This window comes from Marmota monax, unplaced genomic scaffold (genome assembly GCF_021218885.2).
Source record: "Marmota monax isolate L192 unplaced genomic scaffold, Marmota_monax_Labrador192_F-V1.1 WCK01_AAM20220418_F8-fsc00025, whole genome shotgun sequence".
NCBI classification, from domain to species: domain Eukaryota; kingdom Metazoa; phylum Chordata; class Mammalia; order Rodentia; family Sciuridae; genus Marmota; species Marmota monax.
This window is the reverse complement of record NW_026691950.1, coordinates 9,997,001-10,012,952: the sequence shown is the minus strand read 5'-3', so window position 1 is coordinate 10,012,952 and position 15,952 is coordinate 9,997,001. Positions and strand designations below refer to the sequence as shown.

At 39.3% G+C, this 15,952-nt stretch overlaps 1 protein-coding gene across 2 annotated transcripts in view; it reads right to left on the bottom strand.

Annotated features, from left to right (window-relative positions):
* Nucleotides 1–1,526: 1,526 nt before the first annotated feature.
* Nucleotides 1,527–15,952, bottom strand: part of Spata18 (spermatogenesis associated 18) — a 39,339-nt gene continuing 24,913 nt past the window's right edge. For both annotated transcript variants that reach the window (XM_046460103.1, XM_046460162.1), the window contains 8 exons: nucleotides 15,342–15,623; nucleotides 13,863–14,232; nucleotides 12,220–12,378; nucleotides 11,193–11,368; nucleotides 8,810–8,933; nucleotides 6,889–6,972; nucleotides 2,793–2,838; nucleotides 1,527–2,505 (listed from right to left, as the gene is read on the bottom strand). In XM_046460103.1, coding sequence (XP_046316059.1) covers nucleotides 2,498–2,505; nucleotides 2,793–2,838; nucleotides 6,889–6,972; nucleotides 8,810–8,933; nucleotides 11,193–11,368; nucleotides 12,220–12,378; nucleotides 13,863–14,232; nucleotides 15,342–15,623 — 1,249 coding nt within the window. In that variant the 3' untranslated portion in view covers nucleotides 1,527–2,497. The remainder of the gene's footprint in view (nucleotides 2,506–2,792; nucleotides 2,839–6,888; nucleotides 6,973–8,809; nucleotides 8,934–11,192; nucleotides 11,369–12,219; nucleotides 12,379–13,862; nucleotides 14,233–15,341; nucleotides 15,624–15,952) is intronic.

The window sequence follows — 15,952 nt, the reverse complement described above, 5'->3', positions numbered from 1 at the left end:
CCAAATAAATTTTTTCTCCTCTACAATTGTTCTGGTTAGGTCTTTTTAGTCACAGCAGCAAAAAAGCTGACTAAAACAAGATCTCACAGATTAGAGATGGTAAAGGACATCACTAAACTGCAACCTGAGAGGAGAGCGCTTCATTGCAAAGAACTGACAAATACAAAAAGCATTTTTATTGATTTTATTATTAGATGTTAATCCAATAATATAGAAACTAACATTTACCCAGGGTAAAAAAAAAAAAAAACAAGTTTTTTTTTTTCATTTTCAGTGTTTCTAAGTTAAGTCACATACCCAGATGAAATAAGTCCAGATCAGCTTCCTTTGGTTTCACAGATTCTTTCCAAAAACAATTCTAGACTATTCCACTTTCCCTCTATAGTTAGAGTTCAAATCAGAAACTTGAGAAATGGCAAGTGGCCAGACTGGACCAAAAGCAAATAATTGAGCTGTGTGACCTTTTTCCAAATTAGAGTATACATCTGTCTCCTGAAAAGAAATTATGGCACATAGGCATTCTCATTGCTTACACTTCAGAAAAAAAATCTTTCAACACATAACACAAAGTAACTAATTGCATGGTTTTAATATATAATAAATTGTCCAGGAGTGCAATTTGCTGTACAAGTCAAGCAAGACTATTTGTTGTTGTTGTTGTTGTTCAAAACATTACCAAGCAAGCCAACTAATTGTACCCTTTTAATATGACCCTTTCCACTTCAGAAAGTTGTATCTAATGACAACACTAACATCTTCTGCTGCCAACACAACACACATCAATCTGCAGCTGTAGCTAGTGATTCCACAGGCAGGTATTGCATAAAAGCATCGAACACCTTATCTTCTAGGGTAACTATACCCATTCTTTTAAAATTTTTAAATACATTTTATTAAATTTGCTTTGCTTTCCCTCTGTTTTATTTTACAGTTTGGGGTACTATATCCATTGTTAAAATTCTATGTGTACATAGATTATATTAACTTTGGCTTTCATCTCAGGATATCCAGAATAAAATATTTGCTATAAAAGAGAGATTAAGCCTGACAGGGTTAAAAGAAGCACTAATTTCATCCAGCACTCTCACTCTACAATGAAACTGAGGTTCAGAGAGTTGATATAACTTGCTCAAGCCCACAAAGCAAGCTAATGACCAGAGGGATTCTAGGAGCTACCTAGGGGACACCTAGTGCTCCTTCCAACACACCACGAGATCTCAAAAAGGTGATGCCATAAATGCACAAAGAGAGAAAATTAAATTCACACCTCAGAGAGATCAGTGGCCATTGGATTCAAAGAAAAGAGACTAAGGAAGTCCTCCCACGCCCAGGACAGGGGCAAGATGCTCTAGAGAAGTTTTTTGTTCTACCCATCTGAAAAGCATCAGGTACTGAACTTCAGCAAACTAAGATGTGTCCAATTCAAAATTTCTCTCTAAAAGGTGTATGGAAACAGCAGTCAATGGTAAGGGCTCAGGTGTAAGGATGGATTGAGAAGAGGAGGCAGGGCAGAAAGAACATCATGCTTCTAGAGAAATCACAGTTCTTTATTATCTTGAATGTGAACTTTCAAGAGTACTTCACAGTAAACAAGTCAAGCGAGAAAAGCTCAATTTAAAATAGATAAATGATGCCCTGAGTTTTACTTCTTAAGTTCTAGTATTTTTAGTCAGTTGGAGTTTATAGGAGGAAGAATAGGTAAAGAACAGGTACCATAGGTAACTTGTATATTTAACATGTGCATTTAAACTGTTTAAGACATTTCTAAGTAGATAATGCAAGGTGATCAACATTTATCTCAAAGCCGCATCTAATCAAATTACTGCTCTGTGTTTATGAAGCAAGAAACTTCTCAACTAAGTGACTTCCACATTTGGTACTCCACAAAGCCAAAATGGGTAACTCTCAAAGCAAAAACAGAAAAGCAAGCCAACAAAGTGACATACTTTTAAATTATTACAGGTTACACTTAGTCTTACATCACTGCTACTAATATGATTGGTGTTGTCTTCCAAACCTTAAAATGCAATTAGAGCACCCATTTTTTTTTCAGGTTAAAAGCTGATACTAACAATTATAACATGTAGGATCAACCTATAAGCTAAAATGCCCTTTCTTTTGGATTCAGCATGTTAAAGACTTTGCACTCTTGTTCATATAGTTGCTATAAAAGAACCTAGTATTTCAAGATGGAAATCCTGAATCTTTGTAATGGACTTTGCTTCAAATGAATATGATCCTAAATGCCTATGCAATCGTTTTTTTATGAAATTAATGGAATTTGTACCTATAAAATAAAATAAAATGCAATATATCTAAAATTACAGATGCGCTAAGCCAAAACATTTAACTCTGTGTGTAGAGGGATACACAGAATGCCAGTTCACATCATGCTAATTGAAGTCGGAGGCAGACAAGGCAGGCAGCAGGAGGCCCAGGGGAAAGGTGGCTGCAATGATGCACTACATGCGGTGGCATAGGACCACCCGTGGTGGTTTTAAAACCCTGTGGAGAAAAACAAACAGTTCATCACTATGGCCAGTTCCTTAGAGTTTTCTTTTGGAAGTATATAAACGTAAAAGGGGTGATTGATCTAGGTTTACAGCAATTAAACCTCTCAACTAGAGGCTCTTCCGGCATGGGTCCCATCTGTGAGAGGACCCAGAAATGGATGATAGGAAGGGAAAGGATATTCTCTAAGGAGCCAAACACTCATGGTGCTGCACAATGCTGAATACTAGGAAGAGTATTCAAAAGCAGAAAACTCAATCCGTCTTAACTATCCTGCTTACTTGGCAATGTACATCTTATTGGAGAAGGACTCCGACTTCCATATATCTGAAAAATAAGACAAAGTGTAATGTGAAACACACAGTAGACAGAGCTCAAAGGATGAACCCTTTTGACGTGTTCTTTTTTTCCCCCTAAAACTATCTAATTAGTTGCTCCAAGGCCCTTTAGAACTATGATTTCTCCCCTGAGGCTGACCACTGTGAGTCCTTTTATGTTTTTTGAACTAAATGGGCACTCAATTTGGTTTAAATTATAGTATTAATTATAAACTGGGTTCAATGGCCATATTGAAATTAATGCTTTTCAGAAAATAATAATTATAATAATCAATGAAATCTAAAATAATGATATAATCGTCTATTACATAGCCTTAATAAGTCATGTCTCCAAAACCCTGCCTTTAAAATCTCATCTTTAATTTCAATAAGCAGAAGCTACCACTGCTACTCTCAGCTGACGCTGCCTGCAAGCATCATTCCTGCCCTGAGTTGTCCAACACTTTAAATAAATAGATTGCTAAGGTAGATAGAGTCTATTCTGGAGACCTCAAATAAGCCAAAAAGCCAGACTAACCAAAAACATTTACATTTTATTTTGCAGATATACCCAGTTTTGTTGTAGAGAGAGGCTGATGGAAAGAGAAGGAATGTTGGCAGAAGTTTCACCTTTGAGAATACATTCTAACTCCCTTGTCTAAAGTTCAAATTACTTTGTTCCCTTTAGCAAAAATGAGAAACAGAAGGTTTAGATGTGTCTAGGGCTCATCACGGAGGATACTGTCCATGGATGAAATGTCTAATCAGAGTCCAGAGTGACAGTCTGCCCCAGCTGTCACACAAGACATGTCTAACATTACTTTCCTCTAATATGCAGTTTCCTCTTGGAATGGGAAGACTATGATTCTCCCAGTATAATGCTCCCACTATTTCCCTTTTATTTATCAGTCCATTACATGCATGTCTTTTTGCTTTTACCTTTTTTAAATACTTATTCAGAAATACAGATAATCAAGTTATATTAAAATCCTCAAGAGCAAAATGACTCAGATGCATGCCTCTCTTCCACCTCCCCACCATTCTTAGGCCATTTTCCTCCCCTAAATATTTTCCCCAATTCTCAGCCCATTGAAATTCTACTCATTCTAAAAGAGCCAAAGAGCTCCCCAAAGAGCTCTTTTTTTTTTTTTTACTATCATGGCCTTTGTTTTACAGACTGTACCACTTTATCGACTGGATTACATTCAGTTAATTTGTTTAAATTATATTGATCTTCCTATACGGGGGTCCTTTCAGGGAAAGACTAATCATGCTTAGTTGTTTTTGTGTCCCTCCAAAATCTGACATCTATCAGTTACAGAAGGAATGTTTGAGAAGGAGCCAGCTGCAGAAACAAAATGCTTGCTAAACTCCTCAAGAAAGGTAAGTCTGGGCTGGATTGTGGTTCAGTGGAAGAATGCTTGTCTAGCACATGTGAGACACTGGGTTCAATCCTCAGCACCACATAAAAATAAATAAATAAAATAAAGGTATTGTGTCCATCTACAACTAAAAAAATTTTAAAAAAACTAAACTACAGAGCAATAGTAACAAAAACAGCATAGTATTGGCATAAAAATACACTTGTAGACCAATAGTACAGAATAGAGGACACAAGAGACCAATCCACATAATTACAGTTATCTTATATTTGACAAAGGTGCCAAAAATGTACGTTAGAGAAAATATAGCCTCTTCAACTTGTGGTGCTGGGAAAATTAGAAATCCACATGCAACAAAATGAAATTAAACCCCTATCTCTCACTATGCACTAAACTCAAATCAAAGTGGATCAAGGACCTAGGAATTAAACCAGAGATACTGTATCTATTAGAAGAAAAAGTAGACCCAACTCTCCATCATGTTGTATTAGGCCCCAACTTCCTTAATAAGACTCCTGTATATCTCAAGAATTAATATCAAGAATCAATAAATGGATGGATTCAAACTAAAAAGCTTCTTCTCAGCAAAAGAAATCATCAGTGAGGTGAATGGAAAGCCTACCAATTGGGAACAAATTCTTACATATGCACATCAGATAGAGCACTAATCTCTAGAATATATAAAGAACTCAAAAATCTTAACACCAAAAAAACAAATAACCCAATCAATAAATGCGCCAAGGAACTGAACAGACACTTCTCAGAAACGGATATACAAACAACCAACAAATATATGAAAAAATGTTACAAACTGGGTTCAATGGCCATATTGAAATTAATGCTTTTCAGAAAATAATAATTATAATAATCAATGAAATCTAAAATAATGATATAATTGTCTACTACATAGCCTCAATAAGTCATCTCATGTCTCCAAAACCCTGCCTTTAAAATCTCATCTTTAATTTCAGTAAATTTAATTTCAATATCATCACTAGCAATTAGAGAAATGCAAATCAAAACTACTCTAAGATTTCATCTCACTCCAGTCAGAATGGCAGCTATCATGAAGACAAACAACAATAAGTGTTGGCACAGATATGGGGGAAAAGGCACAACCTTACATTGCTGATGGGACTGCAAATTGGTGCAGCCAATATGGAAAGCAGTATGGAGATTCCTTGGAACACTGGGAATGGAACCACCATTTGACCCAGCTATCCCACTCCTCGGTCTATACCAAAGGACTTAAAAACAACATACTACAGGAACACAGCCACATTGATGTTTATAGCCACACAATTCACAATAGCTAAACTGTGGAAGCAACCTAGATGCCCTTCAGTAGATGAATGGATAAAGAAAATGTGGTATATATACACAATGGAATACTATTCATCAATAAAAGAGAATAAAATCATGTCATTTGCAGGTAAGTGGATGGAGCTGGAGAATATAATGCTAAGTGAAATTAGCCAATCCCCAAAAACCAAATGATGAATGATTTCTCTGATTTAAGAATGCTGATCCATAATATGCTGCAGGGGGGATGGGAGGATTAGATGAACTCTAGATAGGGCAAACGGGAAAAGAGGAGGGGGATGGGAGGGAGGATGGGGGTAGGAAAGACAGTGAAATGTGATGGTCATCATTACACTAAGTACATGTATGAAGATATGAAGATGTGACTCTACTTTGTGTACAACCAGAGATATTGTGCTCTATATGTATAATATGAATTGTAATACATTCTGCTGTCATATATAACAAATTAAAATTTTTACAAAATAATTTAAAAAAGAGAAAGGTGACTCTTGTTAGCTGTGTTTTGTTTTGTTTTGTTGCCAAGGAGATCTCGCCCCTTTGGGGCTGCACCTGCTATGTTAAAGAACACTTCAGAGACATCTAATATTATCAAGTGTGGTTCTGCTCCTCCGCTCTCTTCTAAAACAAGGCTGAACATACATGTAAACAAATGCTGTTTCAAGGAATAGATGATTGTTTGCCTCTCTGACATATACATGTCTTGCTCCAGTCTTGACTAAATATTATTTGTTGAATAAATGGACAGTGGTGAGTTGTAATAATGTTTCTAGGGATGCTATCTTCAAAATTTTCAGAGATGTTTTTCTGTTTTTTTTTTTATCTTGATGAAAGTGTTAGTAATTCTTCCAACAACCAATACACAAAGAAACTAATTTTTCCTACTATGAAATTGGGGACAAATAAATACGTTCAATAAAGTAATGAAATCCAGATCCATTTGGATTTGGATTGGAAATGAACCATTTCCCCAAACTCACACAGTAATTGTGAGAGGAACCAGGGACCTGTGACCAGATCAGTTGACCAAGGCATCTCCTTCTCTTTTCAGAAAGCTATGTGATATCTAAAGGCTAATATCAGAGATAATAAAACTACTAAGTAAGGAAAGTCTATTATTGCTTGAACTAATTAAAAATACCAAAAAAAAAAAAAAACCCACCCTCCTCTTCCTTCACTCCAGAATGGTAAAACTCCTTAGCCCACAGTAGTATAAAAATCACTTTAGGGTTAGTGATATTGCAACAAGCTCTCTTTATACCTATGAGAGACTTACAATCACCAAAGAGACTGTTGAAGCAAAGAAAACGTGGGCTGTAGGCATTTTGTGTAAAAATGATTAGTCAGATAAGTACCGTGCTTAAACCAATGCGGTTACGGGGGCAAATGGGACTTAAACTCCTGCTTCGACACCGACTCACAGCTCTCACTGAATTCCACTAAAAAAAAAGAGAGAGAGACAGAGAGAGAGAAGTAAGTAATTAAGAATGTACAAAAGAATATGCAAAAGCTGACATGGCTTCAAACAACATGTATATCCCATGAAACGAGAGGTTTACCAACAGGATTATCCTTGCCCATGACTGGTCACCAGTATGGGCTACATTCTTTTTATTTCCTATGACTGCCCAATATTTGGCAATAATTTTTCAAATAAAATCACACTAAAATGAACTTGGGGTTATTCAGATTCTTGGTACTAGAATTTTTTTTTAATTTCTTAGAGTAAACTATTAGAAACCCCATTTGAGTTTGCAAGTGTTGGAGAATATAAGCTCCAGGTGGGCAGAGATTGTGTCTATTTTATTCATTGCCAAATCCTCTAGCATTTAAGTACAGTGCTCAGGTCATAGATTTGAATAAATACCACTGAATGAAACACCACTGTTGCACATTGACTCTCTAACTGTAAATGAATGAAGACCAGAACTGTATCTCCAATTTATCTGATTGCATATATTACACATATGCTGTTTTTATTGTTTCAATAATAATACAACGATTTTATCTTACAAGTAAAATCCCTTCTTAAGATTTCTCTTTCAACTCAACCCTTTTCTTTTCCAAGTTTTTCCTTTTGGGGAATCAAAATCTTTTGATTTTGAGGTTTAAGCTTGGGCAAATGGCGGTGATATACTTGATGTGAGAGAAGGAAGATGGATAAAGGAAACTGGTGGAGAATATGAGTACAGTGGCTGCTTCCTTTCTCTCCCTGCCAAACTGCAGTGCAGCGGAGTGTTTAAGAGACAGGCAGTATTGGAGGCCAGGAAGCACACCTTATGCTTTCATAAGATCATTGTAGAGCATGTGTAGCTGTCAGATCAACAAAACCCAGTTTTGATGAGCTCCACTCTCATAGCACAAAACATTTTATTAAGATACAATCCACCACAATGGGATTTTTTAAGCTACACAAACCATTTTCCTAAGTACTTTGAAAATAAAATACACCCCTCCCCTTCACTATATGCTGCCATGAGGCAGGCACTTCCCCTATTGCCCAGTTCAAAGAGAATCGAATCAGAGACCACCCAGATGATGGTTTTGCTCTGGATCAAGGGGTTTCCCTTTAGAATTAACCCTTTTTAGATAAGGCCAGGTTCAACACTGTATCCCATGAACTATGTACAACCAGCACCTGCAGCCACCAGTTGCAGCACCCGGTCCTCCTACAACACACACATGCTCACACAATTAGACACCCAGGATTCCCTTATGAAGTCTGTTAAATTATTTAATATGTTTAGCACTTGTATAGCCCTGAATATAGAAAGCAATCTTCCAAAACTGATCTGTTCCTCTTCCCTGACTCCTCTTTTTCTCCATCCCTCCCCTTTCTACGTGTCATACCAAGGAGAGAAAAATGGCACAGTCATAGTTTCCCAAAATGAAGACTTATCAGTAAAAAATTGTCAAATTGTTTCCTGAAAGTTCATTAATCACTTTCAAATGCTTAGGATTATAGAAAGCCTCCAATAAGACGATTTCAAGGGTTTTCCCTTAAAATATCATAATCCCTCTAAGAAGAGGTAAATTTGACTAGTTCCATCTTATAAATAGAGCAATAAAGAAATTACTGCTAGGGAATAATGCAGAATGATGGAAGAATAAATAAAAACAATCTGCTTTCCTAAGGCCATCTTCTTCTCCTTTTTATGAAATCTTATCAAACAACTCTTCATCAACTTCTTCTATAGAATCTTTGGGTTTATAAATATTCTCGAACTTGTGAATCAAACACTGGGGATGAACTGTCATTATGCAAGGCCACCGTACAAAAGCCCCTCTCCTGGTGACAGCTTCTCCCTTCATAATGACGCAGTCATTCTCCGTGAGAGCAGGCCATACGTGGTAATAGACCAAGGGAGCGGTGAAATCCGAGTCATAGCTACGGTGGTACCTACAGTAAACACAAAAGAACAGAAAAAAGAAGTTAAGCAATTATATAGCATCATCGGGGGAAACCTTGCGTGTGATGTTTCTTTTTTGATTATGCTTAGATCTAGGTAAATATGGATCCCAATCCTGTTATTAAAGAGATGGCTGCAGGCTCTTAAAATAGAAACCAATGATAACTAGGACCTGTCAGGAAGTCACTTAGAGCAAGTCCTGGAGACTAATCTTATTCCTTCTCTGCCCAGGATTGTAAGATTCGCAAGACAGGGAAATGAGACTACCTGAAGTCCCATAGGCTTCCTATAAGATTCTCCATGCTGTCTCTGTGGACAAAGTAAAAGAAATACAGGTGGATGGTTTAACTTCTGCAGGTGGCCTAGAAACTAGTTCCATGATCCTATCCAAAGAGTAATGAATGGATCAACAAGAACCTGACTGAAGATATTAAAGGTTCTCTTTTAATCCTATACATCGACACGTTTACCAACGACTTGTACAAACGGAAACATGCTCAAAGGTGGGGAGGATAGGAAATGAAAAACAGATGATGATTATACAAAAATAGATCAAGAAGGCCACAAAAATAAGTTGGCTCTAATACGATAAACTAAAGGTTAATGTATATGAGGTCCTGCAATTGAGTCTAAAGAGAATTTAACTGAACAAATAAAGGAAACATGGTTTAGTCTCAACATGAGAGGAAATAAATAGCAGGTTTTAGTTGCCCTCAAAATGTGTGAACAGTATTTTAAGGCTAAATATGAGAAAAAAAAAGAAAAATGGCTGTAAGTTTGTTAACCCCCTCCACTGGTAGTTCAAACTCGCCTATATTTAATTGCAGACACTTTCATTAAAATGAATACTCAGCAGAGCATGAACTATGATTCCCTGGTTGGTTGAATCTGCAGATGGAGACCCTGGCGGATGCAGAGAGCTGAAGGCAGAAACAAAGCCGATCTTTGTTCAGAATCCCGATTTTAACTGGACAGCCATCCAGCAAGAAAGACAGGAGGTGCCTCTGGTTAAAGGCCTGTGACTGGGAGGGCAGACAGGTCTGGGAAATGGGAAAATTCTACAAACTAAAATGGGTGAAAGTTTGAGTGTTACTGTCCGTCCTCCAAAGGAGAGAGGAATAAAGGAAGGTGGATGACCATGATGACATATGCTCTGTAAATGAACCAGAAAGATCCACCTGTGATGTCATGTTCTTCCATAAGTGGAGGCATGCTGGGATCAGTGACCTAAAAGAAACTAGAAACAGATAAAAGCTGTGCTGTAAGGCAACCAGAAAGCCCAATCACTGATGTGATTTGCCTAAGCCCCCAAAAGGTATGTGGTCTCCCTCAACAACATGCTTTCAAGAGTCCTGGGTAGCCCCTTCCCCCCGACTCCATGACTCCAACAACACCCAGAGCTGATATTTCCTGAGCATGCCAGCAGTTACCTCAGCTATCCTTCTATTCCTAGGGAGTAGGCATCATTATTTCCCCCTTTGACAGAGAAGAAATTAAGGAACAGGAAAATGGAGTAGCATGCCTAGGACTACTCAGCTAACAGGAAGTGGAGCTGAGATTTGAACCCAGGCAGCCCAAGACAGAATCAGTGTTCTTGGCCTCTTCCCAGGTTAATCTCCAGTTATAGCTAAAATTTCATCAAATCTCGATAAATGTTTAAAATTAATTTAATATCTTTTAATTTATAAAGAGAATATCTGTCATGTAAAATTTAGAAATCTGATTCTAGATAAGAATACAGTGCATCCTCTCAAACTTTAGTGTGCACAAAGCACACTGGGTACTTTTTAAACTGCAGCTTCCTAAGCTCCACCACAGACTGACAGCATGAAACAGCATATCATGGAATGTGGCACAGGAATGTGCATTTTGCACAAGCACCTTGAGTGATCTGCACACTGCACACTGTACTTTGAGAAACCTAGCCTAAATAATTCAATAAAAGCCAATAAAAAATAATACACATTTGCATTTATAGAGCACCTTTCTTTTAAAATGTTCCAGACAGGTTCCAGGTACCCTTAGTTCTCCCCAAAGCCCAGTCTGTTTAGTGGAGAATGAACCCAGGAAGGGCCTGCTCAAAAGTACAGAGAAGTCCACAGCAGGCCCTGGAGAGCAGAGGGTCTACTCGCTCCCTCCCCCACCAACACACACATACACTGGAGTCCTCTCCCCGGCACTGTTCCCAGGAACAGAAGCAAGGCAGTTATTAAGAGGGATCCCTTAGCTTCTGCTCCTGTGTCTCTTACTTGGTGTCATTAAAAACTTCTCCATCCGCCCCAAAGGCAATGTCAAGGGGTGGCTCTAAGGACTGCATGGCAAAGGCGATGCAGCAAATCTCCTGGATAAAGTCACTGAGAAGGCAAAAGTCAACTTCAGGGGGGAACGAGATCTTGGGGTTGACATTCATGGCACGGATCACATCCTGAAAAACAAAACCAAAAAAAAAAAAAAATGGCATTATCTGGTGGCCAACCTGTGACAAGACACTCGGACACCCTGAGGACTCTAACATCAGCTAGGACCAATGGGAGATGGGAAAAGAGGGTTTCAGTGAAAATAAGCCAGAAAAATAGTATAGGTGCTACATAAAGAAGGATGTTGTCACTCTTTGATAAGGAAGGAGGAAAGATACACAGAGCACAAATGACATGCTGAAGGCCCAAAACTAAGAGGGAAAATGGCCCATGGATTCTTAAATTATTTTCTTATTTTTCTTTGCTGTGTAAGTGTATAAGGTGCCAACACAGAACTCTGACGTGTTCCTAATCCATAAGAATAATTAAAATAGCTTGCTTTTATTGAGTGTTTACTATGTGCAAAGTCTTGTGCTAAGCAAACGATCCGCTTTCTTTCATTAAATCCTCTCAATGACTCTGTGGGGTAATAATCATTGTTGTTTCCATTTAAAGGTTAGAAAATCTAAGCCCCAAAAGGTTATGTAAACATGTAACATCACATGGCGCAGTCAAGTGGCAGGGTCAGTATGCAAATCCATCCTTACTTCCCAAATCCCTTCCTCTTAAGAACTATGATATTCTATCTCCCAATCTTAGGGCCCCACTTGAAGAACAGAACTCTGAAGCTCGGGACATTTTTTTCCATAAAATTTCTAAGAAAAAAATAGAAGTGACTAGTGCTACAAGACTAACTGAATGCTGTTCCTTCTTCTGTTAACTGGAAGCAATACAAATGCTAATGAGTTCCTGAATTATGAATCTCCATTGCAAATGTCATCAACCACAAGCCAGTTCTAACAAGAGACCCAACACTTACGTTAACACTGCTAACGGAATCATACAGATCAAGATGGCAAATGATATATTCGGAGACAGCATTCTCAAAGTCATTCGACCCTCCATAATTTGGTGTTAATGTCTTCCTCACCCGGATCTTGAAGTGTCTGAATGCCATTTTCGCCACGTGAAATGCCTCCTGCATGTGAAAACACAGCACATTTATTATCTAATAAGAGGAAGAGGGTAAATAAGTTCAAAGAAATGAATTCAAAAGAATAACAAAGTCCACATCATATTAGACTTCAGATAACTGAACACAGTTGGTCGAAATGTTTTTAATATGATAGAAAATAACATCTCTCAATTTTGAAAAGCATGCAAGTAGATACATAACAGCCCACATTCACTAATTGCAAGCATTAGCCACTATTCTGGTCTTTCTGAGTGCAGTGAAGCAGGATAGTACAGATTTAAGGACAGAGGTCCTCTACCATGAGCCCACTACAATAGCATATCACTGGCCGAGAATGAGAGAAAACTATCAGTCTAGAGTTCATTCCCTACATAAGCACATTGTCATGCATATTTCCTGTTACATATTAATTCAATAAATCTTTCTAAATACCTTTTATATAGTAGGCCCCGGGAAAACTTAGTTACCAAAAAGAGACCCAGCCTCTATGTTTGCACAGCTATAACCAACTCAGTGATTCTTAATTATAAAAACCAGGGTTGGCAAAAAATTTTTGTATGAGGAGCCAAATCTTTTAGGTTTTTCAAACTACCTACAATCTCTCACATTTTTTTCCCTTACAATTCTTTAAAAATGTAAAAATCATTCTTACATTCTTAGTTTGGGGTCAGTATTTCCCATAGAAATATAAGCCAGGCCCAGGTATAGTCCATAGGCCATAGTGTACTGACCTCTGAAATAAATGAATAGACACAGGATTCTGGACAATTCTGCTGTCACAGCAACATTTTCTTTTTTATATCTAATTTTTCTCATAATAGACCCTTAGTATCTCAGTATGGCATTGAACAACCCATTGAACAAATGTATTTACTTTGGAAACTAAGGACTGTAGGTTTTTAATTTGCCCTACTCAAGCAAGCTGGTGTATTAGCAGTTTCATTAACTACTCTTCATTAAATAAATGAAGAGTTGACACAATTGCAACTTCTGATGTTTAGACCTGAAGTAAATGAATCAAGCAACAGTCATTTGCAGTGATTGATTATATATATATATATATATATATATATATATATATATATATATATAGTGTGTGTGTGTGTGTGTGCTCGTATGATCATATTAGACAAAGTTGATTTACAGTGCTAATCAACTTAGTATATACCCATTGAAAAGAGTGCTACATTTATGGACACTTCTTCAACAAATCGGTCAATACTAATAAATGCATATGAACAGTTATTGTCGTGAAAAGCAATTCACCCCCGAATATTTGTAATGAAAGAAGGGAGGGAGAGAGGGAGGAAGTGAGGGTGAAAGGAAGGAGTGAAGGAGAGGGAAGGGACAGAAGGGGAGACCAGAATGCCCCCATTCAGTGACCTCAAGATGCACAAGTCCCTTTAAAGTTGTACCATTCACTTTATCCAAATGTCTCCCCACTGCCCCCAGGACAGCTCAAGTCTGGCCACCAGAGTGTCACCTACCACAGTGGCGATGTAGATGATCCGCTGCACTGTCTCTGCTTTGTCGATGCAGCGCCGCAGCAAGCACTGGGCATCCAGGCGGGCCTGGGAATAGGCGTCGCTGAATCGGGACAGGAGAGCAGCTTTGCGTGCCACACTGGACATTTTGGAACCACCATTTGGGGACGTGCTTCTGATCTTGGCGATTTTGTTGTTGGGGCTGTTGGACCTGCTCCGGCTGGGGCTGTGGCTGGGGCTGTGGCTGGGGCTGTGGCTCTGGCTGCGGCTGTGGCTGCGGCTGTGGCTGTGGCTGCGGCTGTGGCTGTGGCTGTGGCTGCGGCTGTGGCTGCCGCTGCGTGGGCCAGGGCTAGGAGACCGGCTCCTGGGTGCCCTGTGGAGGAGGAGGAATCAGGCTGGGACACGCTGAGTCCCTGGCCTCTGCTTGTTCCTGGTTCTTCTCCCCACATCAACTACAAATGACACACCCAACCCTCCAAGGGAGGTCAAGTGGCTTTCTGGAATGACCTTCCCCCCAGTCTCAAAGGCCACCCCAAGTAAGAAATTCCATATCTGCCTAGAGAGTTGGGATTTGTAAAGCACTCCCCTTAGTGTGGCACATCTATCCTTGAAACAACCCCGAGAGGCCAGCTCTGCTTCTTAGCCATTTTACACATAAGGAACTTGAAGCTTTAAAAAATTAAAGGACCATCCTCAAGGAACACAGCTAGCAAGAGCCAGAGTTCAAGAGGAGAAGTCAGAGGTTGGTGTTTCTGACTCTGACCCTGGAATGTTAACACACCACAGGAGCACATCGCTCAAGCCTTGTGGGACAATCTGGATTGCTACCCAATAGGAAGTGAACTTATCAACCAGCTAATCCAGAGGACATGGCCCCAGAAAAGGGACGTTTTTACATGAGAAACTGTACAATGCTGTCAGTGTTGACTGGCAGGCTATCGGAAGGGGTGGAGAAGGCCTTATGTTTGCTAATTTCCAGGGTGAGGATGCCCCTACCATGGCAGAAAGGAAAAGGTTCCAGGGAGCAAGTACACATCAGCACCAGGACAGCACAGAGGGAGTCCCAAAAATGACTCAGGTGTCATTTAGGGAAATGGGTACAGGCAAGGATGATGTTTCAATAGCCTGAATTAGAGCATGCTGGGAGCCTGGAGCAGAGGGGGTAGAAAAAATAAAAGTGAGAGGAGACTCCCAAAATCAACATGCTTCTGTGTCTTCATCTCACAATGTCTTAATGACCCACCTCAACACACCTGCCCTTCAGTGGAAAAGGATTTCATAATACTTAACCTATACACACCACCCATCATGTGACATAGGAAAAAAAATACCATGCCCTTCAACAGATGGATAAAGAAAATATTGTTGCAGTTTTGGTTTACAGGGTCATTGTAGTCCCCAACTCCATCAACTTCAGACTTTTACTACTAGCTCAGAGAAAAAAAAAAGCCAAATGAAAAGATCAATGAGAATTTGTCAGACCTTCCTTGAAGACCAGCTTTTTCAGCAGACAAGACAGCAATCTCATCCTTCAGGTTTCGGAGCTGTTTCTCATAGTCAGAGATCACCTCTGAGTTCCGCTGCTCTGCGCACCGCTGCTCTAAGGTCCGTGGCTCCGAGTTCCTCTGATCAGAGCTCCTTCTCTCTGAGCCCCTCTTGAAGGAACTGCGGTGCTCAGGTCTGATCTGGTCTCTGCTCTGGTCTGTATGCCTAGGTTCTGAGTTCCTATGGCGAGCATCCTCCTGGGCTTGAAGAGATTTAAGCCTGAAGAGCAGAGAGAACAGGGTGGGGAGGGAAGGGAAAAGATTAAACAGAGGAAAGGAAGGGAAGGGAAAAGGAAATGAAGAGAAAGAAGGGAGAGAGAGAGAGAGAGAGAGAGAGGGAGGGAGGGCAATAAGCAACAACTGGTATACCTAACATCAGCCTGCCATTTTGCATTGGAAAGGTGAGATGGAAATACACATGAACAAACACATATGAGCAAAGAGCAGAATTGCCAGTATCTGGGGGTTAGTCCCCATCTGCAGCTTGCATGGGAAAAGGTCCCTAAAGAAAGAATGCTCATGCAGGGCCTCTAAGAGAAGTAGAGTGGA